The 21,131-nt window shown below is 29.0% G+C and overlaps 2 protein-coding genes and 1 pseudogene across 7 annotated transcripts; 2 read left to right on the top strand and 1 right to left on the bottom strand.

Annotated features, from left to right (window-relative positions):
• Nucleotides 1-6,420: 6,420 nt before the first annotated feature.
• Nucleotides 6,421-15,298, bottom strand: LOC149881598 (uncharacterized). 6 transcript variants are annotated; one of them, XR_016445098.1, is made up of 4 exons: nt 12,279-12,418; nt 10,774-11,548; nt 8,435-10,522; nt 6,421-6,521 (listed from the first exon to the last, which is right to left on the bottom strand). XR_016445098.1 is itself a non-coding variant. In XM_090067137.1 (4 exons), the coding sequence occupies exon 4, from the start codon at nt 7,988-7,990 to the stop codon at nt 7,646-7,648; it is 345 nt and encodes a 114-aa protein (XP_089923263.1). In that variant the 5' UTR covers nt 7,991-8,127; nt 8,204-10,522; nt 10,774-11,548; nt 14,952-15,298; the 3' UTR covers nt 6,572-7,645. The 6 variants fall into 6 exon arrangements, 5 of the variants coding, with proteins under 5 accessions (XP_089923263.1, XP_089923262.1, XP_089923266.1 ...); XM_090067137.1 differs by lacking the exons at nt 6,421-6,521; nt 12,279-12,418 and adding exons at nt 6,572-8,127; nt 14,952-15,298 and having other exon boundaries at nt 8,204-10,522; XM_090067136.1 differs by lacking the exons at nt 6,421-6,521; nt 12,279-12,418 and adding an exon at nt 14,952-15,298 and having other exon boundaries at nt 6,572-10,522.
• Nucleotides 15,161-16,440, top strand: LOC149881597 (uncharacterized). The gene is made up of 3 exons (XM_090067142.1): nt 15,161-15,346; nt 15,765-15,952; nt 16,218-16,440. Exons 1-3 carry the CDS (start codon nt 15,304-15,306, stop codon nt 16,329-16,331), a joined length of 345 nt encoding a protein of 114 aa, XP_089923268.1. The 5' UTR covers nt 15,161-15,303; the 3' UTR covers nt 16,332-16,440.
• Nucleotides 16,441-17,332: 892 nt separating this feature from the next.
• Nucleotides 17,333-19,875, top strand: LOC149881596 (uncharacterized; annotated as a pseudogene).
• The last annotated feature ends 1,256 nt before the right edge of the window (nt 19,876-21,131 follow it).

Here is a 21,131-nt window from a genome sequence, read left to right as displayed (position 1 = left end):
GGGCGGTTTTCAACAGCTTTCCAAAACGCCCAAGCTTTGACAAGGAATATTTACGGAATATATACAATTTTCAACAGTTTTCCAAAACGCCCAAGTTTTGACAAGGAATATTTTAGGAAATGTGTAAAGTTGCGAGCTGAAAGTTAAACCCAATTTAATTAGGAAAAAAATAATCTGATACAGGGTCGATTTTAAAAATATTAAACCACTTGCTGTTTCGTAATTAAAGAAAACAAAATTATTAGGCACAATTTTTTTGAAGCAGGGAATAGAGAATAGGGGGTTTACCACGGCGATCTTTACTTTAGGCCTAGGCACCGTGCAAACAATATCTGATTAAATTCGTTTTAAAACTCTTATACGCAGCTATATAATTTCGATATTTTGGATTATTTTCACGTATTAAACGTACACTTTAAAGTTATAAGATGAGATTACAATGGCATTAACTTGCTACATAAGTTTTATTGCTACGTAAATTTTATAGTTCGAATCTTCGAATTTGGCCACACCGCAAAAATTACATGCAACTTGATGTGGTTTCTATTTTTTCAAGATTTTGGATTATATATAACGCTATATAAAACAATTGAAGTAGTACTTCAAAAAAATGTATTTAAATAATATACAATATAAACTAATGATTTTTTAAAAAAAGCTACGAACAATTAGCAAACAACTGAGAGATTTTTTTCTTTTACATTTGTATTAAACTTGTATGTGGAAACCACCGTAAGAAACAAATTCACGTGAAGTTTCGAGTTTGTCATTTGATTTTTACATTTTTTCAATTTTTCAAACAAAAAAATTTTGGCTTGAAAAATTACTAGATTTAAAAATCAAAAAACCTAGATTTCATTTTTTAAAAAACAAAAACTTAAAAAAAATAATTTGCATTAACTTTAAGAGAGAGAGACAGAGAGAGAGAGAAACTTACCTTATTACAGCTTTACTTCACAGATTTTTTTGTTTGTTTAAATTAATTTCACAGTTGACGAAAACTAGTGAAAATGTAGCTGCAAGCAGTTTGCTTGATGAGTATATAAAAGATTACCCAGAAAAAAAAAAAGATGAGATTTTGGGGCAAGCTGCAAAAGCAGCTTCAAGACATGTACTTGCACTGGCATTGCTAAATATATTTTTTACAAATGAAGAAATGTCACAGACTTGTTATAACAAAAAAAGTGCTGCATTTAAACCTTTAGACGACAATAAAATTAATCAACTCAAAGAGGTTGTTTTCATCATCAAACCGCCAATTGAAAATGAAAATAAAACAAAACTTTGGAAAGAAATTTTTCAAAAAATCATAACTAAGTGCAGGTTTGTTCGGTTTAAGAACGCAACAGCCTGCACTTAGTTTGGTGTATTTTTAATTTTATTTAAATATTTTACATTTAAAGAAATCTTTCTTTCCGAAGTTCTGTAAACCTTTTTGAATTAATTCTAGTATTTCGTCTTTAAAGTTTTTAAATGCAGCAGACTGTTAATAAACACTTAATTAAATAAAGACAAGTCTTTGAATTGTCTTCATTTAAAAAAGTATATTTTGCAATGCCTAATGATTTATTTATTTACTTTAATAAAATGTTACATAAACTTAGTTTCTTTCTCTTTTTTGAATCTACTCAATACTTCGGGAATATGCAGGAAACTTATTTAGTAGATTTAAATAAACGTTCAATAAATGTCGGCAAGTCATTAGGATGCAACTTATTTTGCTTAAACATTGCAATTTTAATGTAAAAGTAACTAGACGATTACTTTTTAAATATTAAAAAAAAATTCATCTTTACCCTACCGTTCTTTTACTTGGTGATAAGAACTAAGAAACATAAAACTTGTTATTAAATATTCAAATACAGAAAAAACAAAAAATGATCGTTAGGTTCCGAATGTTCTTCGCTATCCCAACGTTTTAGAAGTAATGTAAGTAATTGCAACTTAAAACAGAAAATGTGATTTTGTTTTATTAACTTGAACATTTATAAAAGCATTATTAATATTGAAAAGGAGCAACAAAACTACGTATTCATTAAGCTTGCGATAATGTTACAGTTATATGGCAATGGTGTCATAAATAAATTACAGACCAAAAGTCAAGTCAGTAAAAAATTTATACCAATATATTATAGCTAGCATTTCGCACAGCATAAAACTGATAACCCTTTGCACCGATAGGAGATTTTTAAAGTAAAATCTTTCAGAGATTTTCTAAATTTTTTTTTATGATGGCTAAATGGTATAAATTTTTATATTGAACGTTTCTAAGTTTCTTAAAATTGAATAGTACGATGTTGAATTACAGGAGTTCGGCCACGAGAAAAGAAATGGTACACTATATTAGATGCTTATTTTATTAGCTTAAAAAAACAACTACCATATCAATAAAAGTGCGTCACATTTGTCTGATTTACGATATAAAAGTGCCTCACATTTGTCTGATTAGTTGTTCACTTACTTCTGTGAGCAAATTACGAGGAAAATTTTTCTAAAATTATAAAGATTTAAACTATAGAATATTAGAAATTAACAAAAATTTCGTGCTTGACTAACATACTTCAACAGTCTTGAGTTTCTTTGGAACAAACTCGCATGGTTTACCATTTAAGCTTTTACGTTGCGTAATGACGTAACTTACACAGCTGCAACTTCTGTAATTAAAGTAAGTTGTAAATCTGGAGTAAATCTATCAAAATACAAATCAGAATTGAAAAAAAACTATAACAAGATAAAAAAGAAAAATTAGAAAAAAAAAAAAAAAAAAAAAAAAACCCGGATCCGGATAAGACAAATTTCCGAAAAACATAATGTAAGTAAAATAGCTGTGTAAACAGTTAACCGGATCCACCCTCAGCAGTTGTTATATCATCATTAAAATGCGTTATTTGCATTTTAAAAGGTATAAGTTTATACGGATCCACTTCTGGATGCGCTTAAATTTTTGGACGCGCTTAGCTGCTGTGTAAGTATAAAATGGTTGCGCTTATCGTAAAATGTGAATCCATACATACATACATACATACATACATACATACATACATACATACATACATACATACATACATACATACATACATACATACATACATATATATATATATATATATATATATATATATATATATATATATATATATATATATATATATATATATATATATATATGTATATATATATATATATATAAAATATATATATAAAAAAATACACACACACAAATATATATGACAAGCAAAAAAAAAAATATTAAAAAAGCTTTTCTTTTAAAAATAACAGAAGGTAAGAAAAGGTAATTAGTTATACTTAATAACTACTGTAAATAAAATACTGTAAGTAAAAGTAAACGAAATTTAATAACTCATTAATTTATATCTTAAAAGAAATAAAACTTATAAATGTTATTGTTTTGCATGGCATACCTTTTTCTTTTATATTGTCTAACATTAAATAACCATTAAATAACTCGTTATCATACATACATACATACATACATACATACATACATACATACATACATACATACATACATACATACATACATACATACATACATACATACATACATACATACATACATACATACATACATACATTCATACATACATACATACATACATACATACATACATACATACATACATACATACATACATACATACATACATACATACATACATACATACATACATACATACATACATACATACATACATACATACATACATACATACATACATACATACATACATACATACATACATACATACATACATATATATATATATATATATATATATATATATATATATATATATATATATATATATATATTTGTATATATATAAATATATATATGACTTGAATGTTGACATCTTGTATAAGAGTGTATGTTATGTTAATAAAAAACATCAAATAATACTCAAATAATAATAATAATCAAATAATATTATTCATATATATAAAAGTATAAATATATATATATAATTTTATAGGAAGGATTTAAAATAGTCATAATTAAGTTAATAAAAAGAAGACCTTAAAGTAGTCATAAAAAAAATTTTAGAAAAATATAAAACTATTTTACATATTTTGTTTTGAAAAAAAGTACGAGATTAAAAAGTACGACTACTGCGTAGTTCCGAATTACGGGTAGTTACGATGACCGCGTAACAAAAGCGGGTAGCGTATTAAATGTGCCCATAATTATGAATGTGGTCTAAGTCATATATTTCTTGTTTCGAGATATTTAATGATTCGCATTTGAATAAATTTAAAAATTCCGTATAACGTTGTAATTACAACTACTTTTTAAAGGTTCATTTTTGACGATATCGTAAAAATTACATTGAATATATTTAGTTTAAAATCAAGTCGTGTGAAATAAGTGATAAATTCTTTTTATTTTTAATTTTGACTGAGACCACTTTCATAATTATGGGGACAAATAATAAAGTAAATAAATTTAAAAAAAGAAATTTTTACTTACTTTTATATTTAAAAGGTGATAGCACAATGTTTAAAAAAAACTGTGAAGAATTGAGTATTAATTCCACCTATTCCATATAAGTATCAATTTTTAGCTAATTAAAAATTATAACTTACATGGAGTAGGTAGAATTAATACTTACATGGAGTATTAGTTCCACCCACTTCACGTAAGTATTAACTTTTAATTAGTTAAAAATTAATACTTACACGGACAGGGTGGAACTAACAAATAGAAATAAATATGATGTTAAAAGAATTGAAATAAAGTTAAATTTAAAAAAACACAGTAAAAAAAAAAAAACAAAAAAAAAACAAAAATGAACGAAAATACCCGATCGCGCGAAAACTTTGGTTCGAGGATCGGGTAATTTTTTTACTTAATTTCGGGTAATTTTATTACCCGAATTATCGGGTAATTTTATTACCCGAATTATCGGGTAATTTTATTACCCGAATTATCGGGTAATTTTATTACCCGAATTATCGGGTAATAAAATTACCCGAATTATCGGGTAATAAAATTACCCGAATTATCGGGTAATTTTATTACCCGAATTATCGGGTAATTTTATTACCCGAATTATCGGGTAATTTTATTACCCGAATTATCGGGTAACTTTATTACCCGAATTATCGGGTAATAAAATTACCCGATGTACCAGATTATCGGGTATTTTTATTACCCGGTTTTCGGGTACTTCTACGGGTAATTTTATTACCCGACTTTCGGGTAAAGATATCGGGTAATAAAATTACCCGATGATCGGGTACTTCTACGGGTAATATTCGGGTAGCTTAATTCGGGTAATACCCGACCCGAAGGCTTGGATATCGGGTAACTGAAGTTATTAAAATTACCCGTCTACGGGTACCCGCGGGTATTCGGGTCGGGTATTCGCTCCCTACAACCCGTAATACGGGTTATGGTCGGTCTGTTACTTAACAGACGGACCATATTTATAGTGGCAGTTTTCCACAATTTAAAGTTGCGAAACCTTAACTATACCCTTTTAGAAAAACGCCTTCAAATTGACAAAATTAAACCATCTGTAAAATTAAAATAAAAAGTATGCGGATGTAAAATAATTTACCATTTATTCAACATTATTTAAGTAATTTACAACTGACGTAAGTCACATCAGTGTAAGGCAGAACCATTTTCCTCGACATTACTAAGTTCAACACAAAATGTTTTTAGTTACTAACACAAAATAATAACACTTTATCATGCTTTAAATTGACGAAAAAGTAAGGCTATATTTTTGTTATATTTTTTATAACATGAACTTTAATTAATAAGATTAATATTAAGCGAACGTAAATTATACATGATTTATTAATTTTTTGGTATCCCCTTGATACATCTTTAAAACAGGAAATTGTCCTTAAAACGTTAAATGCACACAGCCAAATAAATTTATTAAAAATAACTGACCATTACTATATATGGCACTAATCTGACCATTTTTATATATATGTCCTCTTTGTTCAATAGCTTTTAGTAAACGGTAATTTACTACCATTTACTAAAAATTCCTTTTGTTACTCGAAATTTAATTCTCTTAAATATTTTGACACTAATGAAGGACCTCCCTTCCCCGTTTTTGCCTTAATGGTGGTCAGGAGAATAGTTATTTTTATTAAGAGTAGTCAAGTTTTTGATGAAGACCTTTTACCAGAATAATGAAATGTAAAACAATGATTTACGTGTATAAGAATTTTCTCTTTTTTATATTTATAAGAATTTAACATATATAAGAATTTTTTCTTTCTTCAAAAGTGTTGCAAATGCAAACTAAGCTAATTAATTAGTTAAAAGCCTTATAAAATTTAAGTAACTAAACTACAATATTAACCACCCATTTAAAAAGATTCCCTAAATTACGTACAGCAAATTATTACGCTTAAAATAGAGAAAATTTAAAAAAATTGAACTAATTGCATACATTTATATCATTTTAACTGACCAAAATTTACAATAAAAGGTAATCAGATTTCTTTTTATAAATCGTATGTGTCAATCGTAAATCCTAAAGAAAAAAAAATGGAATTATGATACTATAATTATAGCAACAAAAAAAAAAACAAAAATAAAACACCACATAAAAACTGAAAATCGATTTACCTATTTATAGTAACCTATTTTGACATAGCAGTTAATATAAACATTTATCGAAAATGTAACAATAAAATCTGTTTCGAAGTACAAAAGGATTAACAATACTATATATATACATATATATATAAACCAATTTAAGATATAAATTGCATTTTTAGCATAATGTTGTCTTGGCTTTCAGTAAATAAATAAAAGCAGTAAGTTCCAATAATGAAACAACCTGTTATTCATTTTTTACAATAGTCACCAACATGAAGGTATCTATTGTTAAAAATGAATACCAACACAAAACATCACAACAATAACACATAACAATAGAATATTTACATCCTTGATCCTAAAATCCAGTGAAGTTAACAAACCAAATTAAAATATGAAAGGCAAAATTAGAAAACCAATTTAAAGTTAACTATATTTATCTTTTTACTAAACATATAAATACATAAAGGTATATTTGTTTTTATGTTCAATATTAGTTATTCAATTACTTCAAATTTAGGACATGAACACACCCTAAATTTAAAGATCAAGGTTGCATACTCTCATACACATTACGCTAAACATTAACAGACATTATTATATTTTTTTTTTTTGAGAATAATTAAAAAAGGCTAGACAACACAACCTAGCTCCAAAGCAGTAACTCCGCCTGGCACTAAATGCTGCCAAGTCACAACTCTGCTATAAGTACATCGCTTGGCTGGCAAGGTTATCAATCTTGCTCAACATAATGCCAAATCACACCACTTTGAAAACATGGAAACAACATAATTTAAACATATATACAACTATAAACAAATATGGTTTTATATAACACATTTGATTAATAATCTTTTTAATTTGATGAAGAGTAGCTCACTCAGCTATTAGAAGTGGGATTGAGCGGTGAATGAAATCTTCAATCATAAAAGCTTTGCATGTATTCCAGAGATGTAAAGGATTGTCAGATTCACAAAAGGTCAAAATAATTGAAAACAACTGTCTAATTTGCTTTGGCATACGTGTTAAAACTGCCTCAGAAGGAGTATTCTGCCATTAAGTATCATCTTGCAACAAACCTTTCAAAACAAATGCTTCACGAAATGTTTCAAGTACAATACCATTAACAGTACACACATCCTCCCAAGATGTTGCTCCTTTTGCTTGCAAAAGTAGCAGTTTAAGAAAAAACAATTCTCCAGTTGGATTAACTTTATCCATTCTTACTATCACCTTATTACCACCCCTTTGTCTAACCTTCCATTTACTATGTTTATCATCAAATATAAAGTGATAAGGAATGTCTACATAAGAATAGCAATGTGCTCTTTCATTTTCAGTATTTAACTTAAACCATGCCATTAGGTGCATATCACGCTGAGCTGCACGATCTAAAGCCATATGTTCTGCTCTTTCTCTAAAATACACTAATTGATTTTCAGGTAGATGTTTACCAAGTCACAGCACTTTAAAAACACGGAAAGAACATAATATAAACATATGTACAAACTATAAGTACAATAAATGTGTTTAAATATGTATATAAGGTTAAATATATGCTAAAATAAATAAATACCTTATATACATATTTAAACACATTTTTAAAACAATTATGTAACACATATTAACACATAAACAAACAGTAAAAAAACACTTTACATTATTATAAAAACAAATTGATAAAACAACTATAAAGCACTTATTACACTATTAACACTTATTACACACATACATATCAAAAAAGCATATATGCAAACAATAAACATGTGCAAACAAAAATTCTAAAAATGACGCAAGAAAATTTAAAAAGATACAAAATATATATTTACAAACAATTCTCTTTACCTTCTTTTTTTCTCATAAAAACTGTAATCTTCATAACAACATTTAACCTTTACATACAAAAACATGTGACATGCGTTGTCAGTGTTGGCACAAAATTTGATTTTTTTTTCCTAAATTTTCTAAAAAAGAACAAAAATAGTTAATAGTATCACAGAAATTTCAAAGCAAAAATAACAATTTTATGGAAACAGCATTAGTATAACTTTAAATAACATCCATACCCCTATTTTCCTTCTGATAACTAAAATAATAAAACTAAAACTACTAAAAAAAAAACTAAAACAAACAAAATATAAACGATTTAAAAAATTAAAATCCTTTCTACTTCAAATTCTTTCTACTTTATCTAATTAAAACTTAAATCCTTTCTACTTTATCTAATAGAAATGTATATACAACTATTTCTTATACTTACTTCAATTATAATATGATCTTAACGATAATTATTTATCTTAATATGATTCTTTATGTAGTATATCTAAACTAATAATTAAATTCCAAAAGGAAAAAAGTTTAAACTCGCTTGAGAGATCTTTCTCCTATGACCGCGTGCATTTACAGAACACGTAATATCAAAGCCTAGTAACTAATTCAAAGCCTAGTAACTAATGACGAAACGACGTTGAACATTAAGCATTTCTGTAGGAATTATATTATGAATAACATCATATCACGTTTAAGCAATATTTTCTTTATTTCTAGCTTAAAACTATCATCAATATTGTCTGTCGGAGGCAAAAATTTTAAATCTTTTTCTCGTCGTAACTTTGTAATTACTATCCTAGAATTCTCCTCACTTCCTAAAAAATTTAAGTGCAAAGCTAAACTAGTCAAAGTTTTGAAATTGCTTATTTCATCTTGTTTGATCAAGTAGCTTAAAATGACTTCAAAATAAAATAAATGAAGAAATGAATGCTATTCTTTTTAAAAATGTTTGACTCTAAATGTCTTTTAAGATACTAAGATAACCTAACTCTTTAAAAAATGTTTGAGTGAAAAATGCCTAATCAACTCTTTTAGCTCAAACCTCAAGGTGTGAAAAAGTATTGGATATATTCAACAGCAGCGTAGCTATGACGTTTTTTATTTAGTTTTTCTTGTTAGTTAGTTGTAAAATCAGACATAGTAATACAGATGAAGTGCTCCTTCATGAAGTGTTCCTTCATGAAGTGTTCCTTCATGAAGTGTTCCTTCATGAAGTGTTCCTTCATGAAGTGTTCCTTCATGAAGTGTTCCTTCATGAAGTGTTCCTTCATGAAGTGTTCCTTCATGCTTTAACATTTTAATTGAACACGACAACCAAATATTTCGTGCTACAGCTCAATGGAATGATTATTAAAATTTTTTAAAAATATATATCTTTCCACTTCAAGGAAACAAATAGTACTCAAACATTCATCCATTGGGAGTTAAAAATCTTGAAAGATTTACTGTATTTCAACTTCGATGAAAAACTTAACCATTATAGCAATGTGATGTTTTTTAATATTTAGTGTTTCCTAACTACAATAGTATGTAGGGCTGCCACCATGCGAAATCTTAAGTAGCAAGTACAATTAGATGTTGAATCTTTTCAAAATAAAAGTTAATATCATAAATGTAAAATAAAAATTAAAAAAAACACCTATTTACCGTTAAGAAAATAAAAACAAACATTTACGCATCATAAACTAAAATCAGGTACATTTCGTCAAGCTGCATCCCCCTCAGTAGTTTTCCCAATTCGAAAAAGAGCACCAGTCGCTAAAAAACTTACATCAACCCAGACTTTTTCCTCATCACCGCGCAGAGCTCAAATACCTCAAGCTGGCTCGCATTTATTTTCTTGATTTGAAGCTAAAGCTGGGCTTTACAAAGAAATTTTAAAAAAACTTAAGAAAAATTTTTTGATTTTTTTTCCTGGTCCCTTTAGTTTTTTTAAAGCTATGAAATTGCTTCCAAGGTGCCATTTTAGTTTTAGCAAACTCATTTCAGTTCAACTTTTTAAATTTTTAAAGGAGTTTGTACTATTAAAGAACGCGAAAAAACCCATTAATTCAAGTCATCGTATGAGAAAGTGTATCATCCGGCGTGCATACAACCCATTTTCTAAAAGGTAGAATTATAGTTATAACACATGTAGAAGATGCGGAACTGGTGGCAATTAATACTGTGAGGGTGGTGTTTTTCGATATAAATAATTTATTTGTGTTTAGTTTAACTTTTGTTGGTTGAGGTTTTGTTAACTGCCCTCAGTTTATTCTATATACAATAGAAACTCAATAGACGTTCTATTAGTGTGTACTAGTTAGCACTCTTATATTCATTACGTTTATAAAATACAAATAATATTCTCTTACCCTTCTTGCAGTGTTCAAATACTGTTTATATCAATAACTCGTCTTTTTTTATATCTTCTTTTTATTACAAATGTCTCTTCTTTGTTTGAAACTTCTGATTATTCTTCTTTAATAAATATTAAAATCTTCTATTCTTCTTTCATTCAACTGCTTATAAAACTGCTTGTTCATCAAAGTATTTTTATCACAAAATTCTCTCTTAAAAATTCTTCTTAAAAACTTTCTTAAAAACTCTAATTTACTTCACTTTAAAACTCCGTCTTCCTCCTCAATTTAAAACTCTTCAAACCGTAAGGCTATTTTTTTGAGCTTTTATAGTTTTTGCTTGTTTTCCAGTTGCGATACCTTTTTATTAACTGATATGGCAGGTTGATGAGTCTTCGTGTTTTCGTCTTTTCTCAGTTGTTTTTAACTTTTCTTCTTTCCGTTTTATCATTTACTTACGAGATAGATTGATGAATCATCGTGTGTAAATCTACCCGGTCGTTGTTTTTAACTTTTTTTCCTTTCGTTTTATCGTTTATTTATATGGCAGGTTGAATAAGTCTCCGTGTAGTATGTCTTTTCTCAGTTGTAAATTTTATCTTAATTCTTTTCGCTTTTTCATTTATTTATGATTAGAGTTGACGAGTCATCTTGTGTACGTTTTTTCCGATGGTTGTTTTTAATTTAATTCTCCCTCCTCACAATACTGTACAGAAATCTGGTACAATAACTATTTTGCAAGATTTCTTGGACACTCAGTTCTTTGGTTTCTTTGTAGACACCATTTTACCTAGATAAATATTACTTGAGTTTTTAAAGTAATTTCGAGGAAAAAGTCTTAAGGCCCATGAATGAAATTGCTAAAAGATTTTCAGCAAAACTAAACTTTCTTAAAGTTTACGCGTATTTTGTAGAGAAGTTTAGATAATTTTCTAACACAGAACTTGCTGTGGTTAATGATCTTTGTAATTGTTTTGGATTAAAAAATTGACTTGAAAAAGTATGAGTAAATTCCGAGGGAAACACTAGATTGCCTTCATTACATTTTCTATTTCTTATTCACAACCCTAATGATGAGACCTTTTTATTTAATTTTTAGTGACTGTGATGAGTGCTTTAAGTAGAAACTGAAACAATGTGATAAACATTTAATTCAATATTTTAATGCTCGCACAAACTGATAACTCAAAGCAAAACAATACTTTTTTGTAATAAAAGAACTATTATTGTTTACCTTGAAACAAGCTCTTTGTTCACATTAAAAGATAATATTAATTTGTGTTTAAAAACAATGTTTTTATTCACAACAAATGCAGTTCACTATGATGTCTTGTTCACAAAAAAATCATTATAATTTTTTGTTCACTATAAATGCTGACTTTGTAAAATTAACAAATGCTACGCTTTTAAGTAATAAAGATGCAAGATTATCCAAAACTGACGCTTTAGTATTTTACAGCACTTTTCCATTTATTATCTAAAAGCTGAAAAATATAATTCGAATATGAAAGCACACTTACCACTGCAAATGGTTTGGCTTTGTAGTATTGGCAAGAATACTCCGATGCATACATCAGCGAACGCTTATAATAACAGTTCACCTTTTCATGATTGACTTAACGACATTGATCTCGATATTTTATTTAAGAGATCAGTGCTTAAGACTTTGTTTCGTAAACATTGGCAAAGTTTAGTTTTCACAATATGCACAATATTTACAGGTTAGTATCAATTTTATCTCAATGACGCTAACTAGCGACAACAAAAAATCTGTTCTGTTTATGTTCATTCATTTTATTATGTAATTCTCCCCATTATGTGTAAAAAAAAAAGCGATTAAGAATGATGGCTTTATACAATTTTTATTTCGGAACTTTAAGCAAGTACTACGCTCTATTCTAAAAACGAAAGAAAAAACCTAAAACTACACTTTTGTGTATTTGAATTTGGAAGCATAGTCATTCAAATATTTTATAATCAATTTTATTCATCCCCTCTTGTAGTTTTAGTATATTTATGTTCAACAAACCATTTTTTATCTGAGCGTTTAGGAAAGAAAAACATACATATTTAACGAAATTATATTAAACTTTGAATAATGAATTTATAATGTTTCAAAAACAATTCATTGTAAAAACCATCTAGATTTATACTAAACTTGTATCTAAATAAGAATATTGTTTATTGCTACCCACTGAGATTTTTTGCAATTGTTATAGTTTGATAGTTTTTAACCCCACAGGTTGCTAGACAGGTGGTGGACTATAAAGCTCATCAATATATTTCATTAATTATCTAGACAATGGCTAGCATATATCCTTTCCATTTTTTTATTTTTTTCTCCACATCAGAACTGTTTTGAAAAATTTGTATTGACTTTGATATGTTTCAAGCAGAAACTTAACTTTTGTGATAATGTTTAGATTTGTTATTTTAAAGCTAATAAATGTACAGTTGTGGACAAAATAATAGTAGTGTGATTAAAATTAACGATTTAGTATTATTATCTTTAAACAGTTACTGAAAATGAAATTGTAACACTGGATTATTAATTAAATAGGAGTGAGATGATAAACTAATTAGTAGAAAATTTTAAATATTTCCTTTTATTTATAATAATTATATAAGTATAAAAAACAAGTTGGACATAATAATAGTAGTATTAATTTATTCAATGTTATATTGCAAATAATTTATTTCATAAACAAAAAAATGATATAAATTTAATTAATCAATAGTAAAAAATTAATATTTAATTGCATGCCCCCGGTTTTTTATCACAGCTTTGCATCTATTCTGCATTGAGTTAATCAAATTTTGACAACGTTCTAAAAGAATGTTGTTCCAAGCATTCTGGACAACTTGCCATAACTCCTGCTGATTTTTTGGTTTTTGACTATAAACTGCCTCTTTTACATCCGTCCAAAGGTTTTCGATCGGATTGAGATACGGTGACTGTGCAGGCCAATCCATAACTGCAACCCTATTCTCGATGAACCATCTTTTTATCCTGCGACTGGTATGCTTTGGATCTTGTCCTGCATATAAACCTATTTTAGGGGCATATCTTCTTCTGCATAGGGCAACATGGTATTTTGTAATATTTGAAGGTATATGTCTTGGTCCATAATATCATCAATCTTATAGATTGGCCCTACGCCATAATAAGAAGAGCAACCCCAAATATTTATTTTTGCTCCGCCATGTTTTACAATTTTTATGATGTATTGCGGTTGTATGCAGAGTTAGGTGGCCTCCTTACATACATCCTGCGTCCACTTGACCCAAATAAAACAATTTTGCTTTCACCAGACCACAAAATATTTCGCCATTTTGAAACAGGCCAATCTGCATGCGTTTTTGCAAAATGTAATCTTGCTACCACATGACTTTTTTTCAAAAGGGGAACTTTTCTTGGGCTCTGGCGACTAACTTACTTTGTACTCACCGCCTACATACTGTATACTCTCGAAGAAACGCTTAAATTTAAATCTTCTTTAATATGGCGGGAAGTTACAAAAGGATCGGCAACAACAGCACGTTTTATCAATCTGTCTTCATGTTCAGTCATTTTTTCTTTTCGGCCCCTTCTTTCGCCTACATTTTTCCATTTAGAGCATTTCTAATCATCAAAGGAGAAAAACTTAATGTCTCTTGAATAAATTTTTATGTTTTCCCTTCTTGTTTTAATTTAATAATTAGTTGTTCTGCACTACAATGCTTTGCACGACCCATAATTTCTATTTATAAAATAAATTTATACGATTACTTTATATACTTCATTAAATTAACACTAAAATTAATCTTACCTTCAATTAGTCTTACTAACACCAAATAAACAAAAAGCTAATATAAATAAATTGATAGGAAACAACAGATATGTTATTTTAACCTACAAATCTAGATATGTTCGTATATAAAACTCGGGACTTCCCTAAAATAATTTGAACAGTGTTACCAACATTTTTTACTCCCATTTCATTATTCAGTGTTTGTATTACTGTTATGCCTAAATTTATTAGTTTATATTTAAGTTTACATAAAATTATTATCACAAATCACTGTTTTACTACCCTCTACTTTTATTTTGTCCACAACTGTATATGCATGTAAAGTTTAAACACATGCAAGTTTAATTCAGTAATCAACTTAAACAGCATTTATGTAATAAAAAACTGATACTAGATACATACTCAGCATTTTTATTTTTCAACAAGTTTCTTCTATGTTTACTACAAAAACTGGATCTCTTATGTGCTGTTTAATTTGTGAACCAACAAAGATCCACGTCTTCAACATTTTCATGCTAAAACCGATATTCAACAAAACAAAAACTAAGAAGATTTGTGGTTTGAAAAATCTTACTTAAAACATGAAACCAGAGCGATGAAACCGTACATTGAGTTAGCGCTATTCAAATATAAGCATTAGTATGACAAATACGGTGAAAACAGCAGTTTAGAAAGATCAATATGTTTAACGGCTTATTCGGAGCTCAAAAAAAAATATTCTTCTGAAAACTAAAAGTTAAAAGGCTTTAAAACAATGATGGTGTCAGCAAAATTTTTTCTTTTGCTCTTGCAAGGAGGTTAGTAAATTGTATTTCAATACATTTTAGGAAAAGTTAAATGCCCGATAAGCAATAAAAAGTGAAGACTTTTTGAGACTTTTATTAGATTATCTTTAATTGCACTTTGGACCCCACTTCAAATAATACAAAAGTAAATCAAAAAAATTTGATAACTATTTTATATCAAAAACTCTTCGGTATAAAGGTAATAAGCAGAAAACGATCGTAAGTTAATGAATATACCAAATGTTAAAGCTTTTTTGGAGCGGCAGTTCTTTCTTATAGATGTCCGGGCATTTGATGCGCTCAAGACACAGCACTGTATAACCAAAATGTGAATTGGCAAATAAAAATATTAGTTTCCTCTATTTCTTAGTTCACCATTTTATATCTTTATTTTCAAAACAATTTTAACTTTCACTTTACCTTTTAAAAGCTTTTGCTCTGAAGTGTTACGAAAGAATAAACAACACAGATGTTACTACAACATGTGGTGAGAGAAAAGGAATTACAGCTTGCGTAACTTTCACATTCACATGGTCATCTGAAATAGATAAATTCTGCGCATACGACGTAAAAAGTTGCAGTGACTTTTGTTACGGTGTCACAAATGATGTATGCAAGGTAATTTAAGTAAAAAGGATTTATAAATAAATACATACATACATACATACATACATACATACATACATACATACATACATACATACATACATACATACATACATACATACATACATACATACATACATACATACATACATACATACATACATACATACATACATACATACATACATACATACATGTAGAAAGATATAGATAACAGCTCTATTTGAATTTGCAAAGCAACCCATTTTGTTAGTAGTTAATATTTGTCATTATTCAGGTCAATTGCTGTTACACCGACTACTGTAATGCTGCTGGATTGCCTTTCGGCAATCTTTGGGTTTTTGCGGGAGGGCTGTATGTGGTAATTTATGCTGCAAAGCTTATGAACTAGTTGTTTGCATTTTATAAAACACCTGGTAATAAAATTTTACAACGTAAATCATAGGCTGTGAATGGTGCTTTACATCATTTTTAAAAAAATGCTTAGAGTTTTTTTTACTCACTTTTTTACTTCTAAAAATAGTTCTTATTTATTACTTTGAAAGCTGAAGCGCAACATTAAACTAGTTGCAGTTTTTTTACTTATTTATTGCATCTTAGTGCACACAAAGCAATTTAAAAAATAGTTAAAAATTGCGTCGAGCCATGTTCGTGCATATCCTAAATACACAATAAACCTATTGAGTATTTTAGCTTACTCAATGGTTCGCATTAGATAAACAACTTGAGTAGTTGCAAGCACATAATATATGTTTATAATACAAGAAGTTTAGTACAAAGTCTTAATAAAGTACTCTAGCATAGTCAAGTATAAGATTAACAATAACTAAAGAAAGCATGGCTTACACACAATGCATTGCGGGGATATTATAAACCCGCTAGTTTATTATCGGGAAGCCGAACAGGTTTCAACACTCCCGCCGCCTTTGACGAGTAAAGGAATAGTTTTCTCATTAACGAAGGTGATAGCTATTATCTTTGCTTTGTTAGAACATTCGATAGGATATAGTTTATTAATAGGTCGACTAACTAAACACAATTTTCCGCTTTCTTGTATGTAATTAACTTTAGCAACTCGAACGACCCCATCTTTAGAATATATTAATTCTTCAACTCGTGCTAACATCCACAACTGTTTTTTGCAATTATCGTTTTCAATTAATACAATGTCATTAACACTAATACCATTACTACCATTATTTTGATTTGATTTATGATATTCACGCAACTCTGTCAAGTATTCACTTTTGAATCTGCTTCTAAAACGATTCAACGTTTTAGTTAACATACTGTTTCTTATATGCACATCTTGTTCTATCCATGGCGTACTTTATAACAGGCCTATTCACCGTGCGGATGACGTCAAAAACTGGAGGCGAACATTTTGTATTTTTTAATTTTGATACTTGTGTAGCGTTGAAGGGTCTTGATAAATTATTTAGTCAAAGTTTTTAAGTAATCAATAATATTTATAATAAACATGGGTCGTAAATGCTGTGTCACAAATTGCAACGGAAATTATGATAGAAGCTCCAAAGAAAAAACTTTTCGCCTTCCTCGAACACCAGAAGAAAGAAAAAAGTGGTTGGCTGTTATACCAAGAGACAATATACCAGATAGGAACGACACCGTTGTTTGTGAAAGGCACTGGCCTGTTGGATACGTTTCAACAAAAGATTATGGCAAAGAAAGATCTCGTGATTCTCCATCTGTGTTTACGTGTGTAAAACCAAGTTTAGTTCCTAAGCCATCTGCTTGTCCCAGAACTACTTCAAGAACTCATTCAGAAACTAGAAATTTTCAACCTGATGAGTTGTCTGAGTTCAATTTTAAAGATGTTATAAAATCGTTTAATGATCTGAAAGCAGACATTGAAAACTACAACTGTAATGGAGTAAATATACTATATAATATTAAAACAGAGAATCAAGTATTTATTCAATCATTAGAGTTCTTCCATAACACAGGTGTACCTTTGTTTGTTCTGAAAGTAGATAATAATTTTCATTATGAATCATTTCATTGTGGAGTTAGTTGTATAAGAAAAACTCTCTCGAAAAACAGAATTACCATATTGAATAGATGGTCCCATATTACAGAAGCTGTTCGATTTTTAAATACTTGTGAGATAAGTAGTAAAAAAAATATTATTCAACAGCAACTTTTTTCAATGGGTGATAAATATTTTACCGATAAAAAGTATTCTGTTGAAACAATAGTAAGAGCATTTGAATACTTTGCAATGTCACGTTCTACATATAATCGCCTCAGAGAAGACTTTGAACTTCCTAGCATTACAACATTAACAAGACTAACATCTAAAGTGAAGTCTATTCATGAGGATATTTATCTACAAAAGGTATTTTCAAATTTAACAGATATTAGACATAAAAATTGTATTCTTTTATTAGATGAAGTTTATGTTAAGACTATGTTGCAGTGCCATGGGGGAACAGTTTTTGGAAAAGCAGTTAACAATCCAAGTGTTCTTGCTAATACTGTTTTAAGTTTTATGGTTGTAACTTTGTTTGGTGGACCCAAGTTTTTATGCAAAATGCTTCCTGTGTGTAGCCTTCTTTTATCTGCCATAAAAGCAGCAGGTGGTAATGTTGTATCTATAATTTGTGATGGTAACAGGACAAATCAGGCATTTTTCAAGAAATTTGAAACAGATGGTGTACCTTGGCCAACAAAAGATAATATATATCTTTTATATGATTATGTACACCTTTTAAAAAATATTCGCAATAATTGGATAACTGAAAAAACTCAAGAACTTGAGTTTTTTGTTAAAAAGGAAAAAAAAAGTTGCTAAATGGTCTCACATTGTAGCATTACATAAATTAAAATCAAATCAAATGATTAAAATGTCTAAACTTACTGACATTGCTGTGTTTCCCAAACCAATTGAAAGGCAAAAAGTTTCAACTTGTTTGAAAGTATTTTGTGAAGAAACAGTGTGTGCCTTAAAATGTCATCCAGAATTAAAAGATGTTGATGATACTATTTATTTTCTTTCAATAATAAATGAATTTTGGAGAATTGTTAATGTTCATAGCCCTTATGCAGATGTACTTATGCGTGATCCAAATCGAGCTGCTATTTTCTCTTCTGGTGACTTTAATCTTCAAAAACTGTTAGAATTTGGAAACATGGCTAAACAAATGTGCTCTTCTCAAAAAGTCCGTTTTAAATGTTTCTCAAAAGATACTTCTAATAGTCTTTATCATACTTGTAATGGTCTTGTGGAGTTGTCAAAGTTCCTCTTGTCTACAAGTCATAAATATGTTTTGCTTGGAACATTTACAACTGATCCTTTAGAGAAACAGTTTGGAAAACTCAGACAAGTATCAGGTGGTACATACTTTTTTACTGTTCAACAAGAACTTGAAAAAGTTGGTATTATAAAAACAAAACTACTTTTGAAGCTAGACAATAATGGTGTTGGTCTTGATTTTACTACATCAGGGCATTCTTGTGAAAGATGTGGTTTTTATTTAAATGAAGAAAAATGTTTGATATTTGATAACCTACCAGAATTAGAAAAAATATTATCTATAGATGTCAAAATGACTCTGATTTACACAGCCGGATATATTGTTAGAAATGATAAAGATTCAGATGACTCGTATTTTTATTATGAGAAATTCAGAGATTTAACTGAGGAAATCAATCGTGGGGGATTAACAGTGCCTGGTGATTTGGTATGTCAATGGGTAATATATTGCTATATAATGTTTCGTGAAGTAGCTGATAATACATGTATTTCTTCTTTGTGCAATCTAATGATGCTTATTTCTGAGTCATACCAACTAAATATGAACAGAAACCATGGGGTTATACTTTCATATATATTCTTTAAAAACTATTGTAATTTGTATTCTCCAAGATCTGAAAAAGAACCAAAACAAAAAATTTTGAAACTCAGTATTTAATAACACAGGCCAACAAAGAAAAAAATCATTTTTTCTGATGCCTGAAATATATAAATTGATAATTATATATATATTTATTTATATCTTTACTGCATATATTGTATTTTACTGCATATTGCTGATAAAAAATATACATTATATTTTGTTGTGCATTGTTGATTAAAAAAAAGAAAAGAAAAGAGTAAGGTGTTAATTTTTTTCTGTTCAAAAAAACTCGCCTCCAGTTTATGACGTCATCCGCACGGTGAATAAGCCTGTTATAAAGTACGCCATGGTTCTATCTTATCACTTGAACTTAAAATTGATTCAAAACGGAGCTTATGACCAAAAACTAAGTGATTGGGAGTGAGTGCTTCATCGCCCTGGTCGTTATACAAATAAGTTAATGGTCGGTTGTTTAACACCATTTCAATTTCAGAAAGCAATGTTCGTACTTCTTCATATGAAGATTTCGAGGACTTTAACGCCTTTTTTAAACATCTTTTTGTCATTCGAACCAGTCGCTCAAACATCCCTCCCCACCAAGGTGCAGAAGGCGCATTAAATTTCCATTTTATAGAATGGTTAGCAGCAAAGGATTGAGTTTCAGATGACACAAACTGAGAACCATTGTCTGAACAAATTATATCAGGAACCCCCGGTCTCCCTATAAATCTACGAATACCCATAATGCATGCATTTAATGAGCAGTCAGCTACTAAGTCTAACAAAGTCGAATGACTACTGCAACATGTAAACAAAAAAATCCATGCCTTATTTGATGTACTACCATTGTAAACATCTTTAACATAAAGCGGGCCTGCATAATCTAAAGCAACAGACTTGAAAGCGAAATCAGAGTTTAAACAACTTTCAGGTAGAGGAGGAGCAGGTGAGTAACAATAAGGTTTACTCTCTAGACGTCGACAAGTTGTACATTCTCGTATCACACTTTTTGCTAGTTGTCTACAACAAGGTATCCAATGCTGGGATCTCAATGCATTAACTGTTTCTTTCACCCAATTATGCTTGGCAAGTTTATGAAAATGTAAAATTAATAATTTAGCAAAATAACAGTTATTAAAAATAAAAATAGGAAACATAGTGTCATATTCTAGGTTAGCATTCTCAATTCTGCCACGACATCGAATTATTCCATCTTCAGTGAATAAACGAAGATCTTTTCGTAATTGTTTGAAACTATTTTCATCAGTTAGATTTAATTGTGAAAATTTAATCCACAATCGCTTTGAGTTATCTATTTCTTCAGCAGTAAT

This window comes from Hydra viridissima, unplaced genomic scaffold, assembly GCF_058129835.1.
Source record: "Hydra viridissima isolate aposymbiotic clone 2 unplaced genomic scaffold, HvirCarnegie_v1 scaffold_11, whole genome shotgun sequence".
Lineage (NCBI taxonomy): Eukaryota > Metazoa > Cnidaria > Hydrozoa > Anthoathecata > Hydridae > Hydra > Hydra viridissima.
The sequence above is the reverse complement of the archived record's forward strand: the minus strand, read 5'-3'. Positions and strand labels throughout refer to the sequence as shown.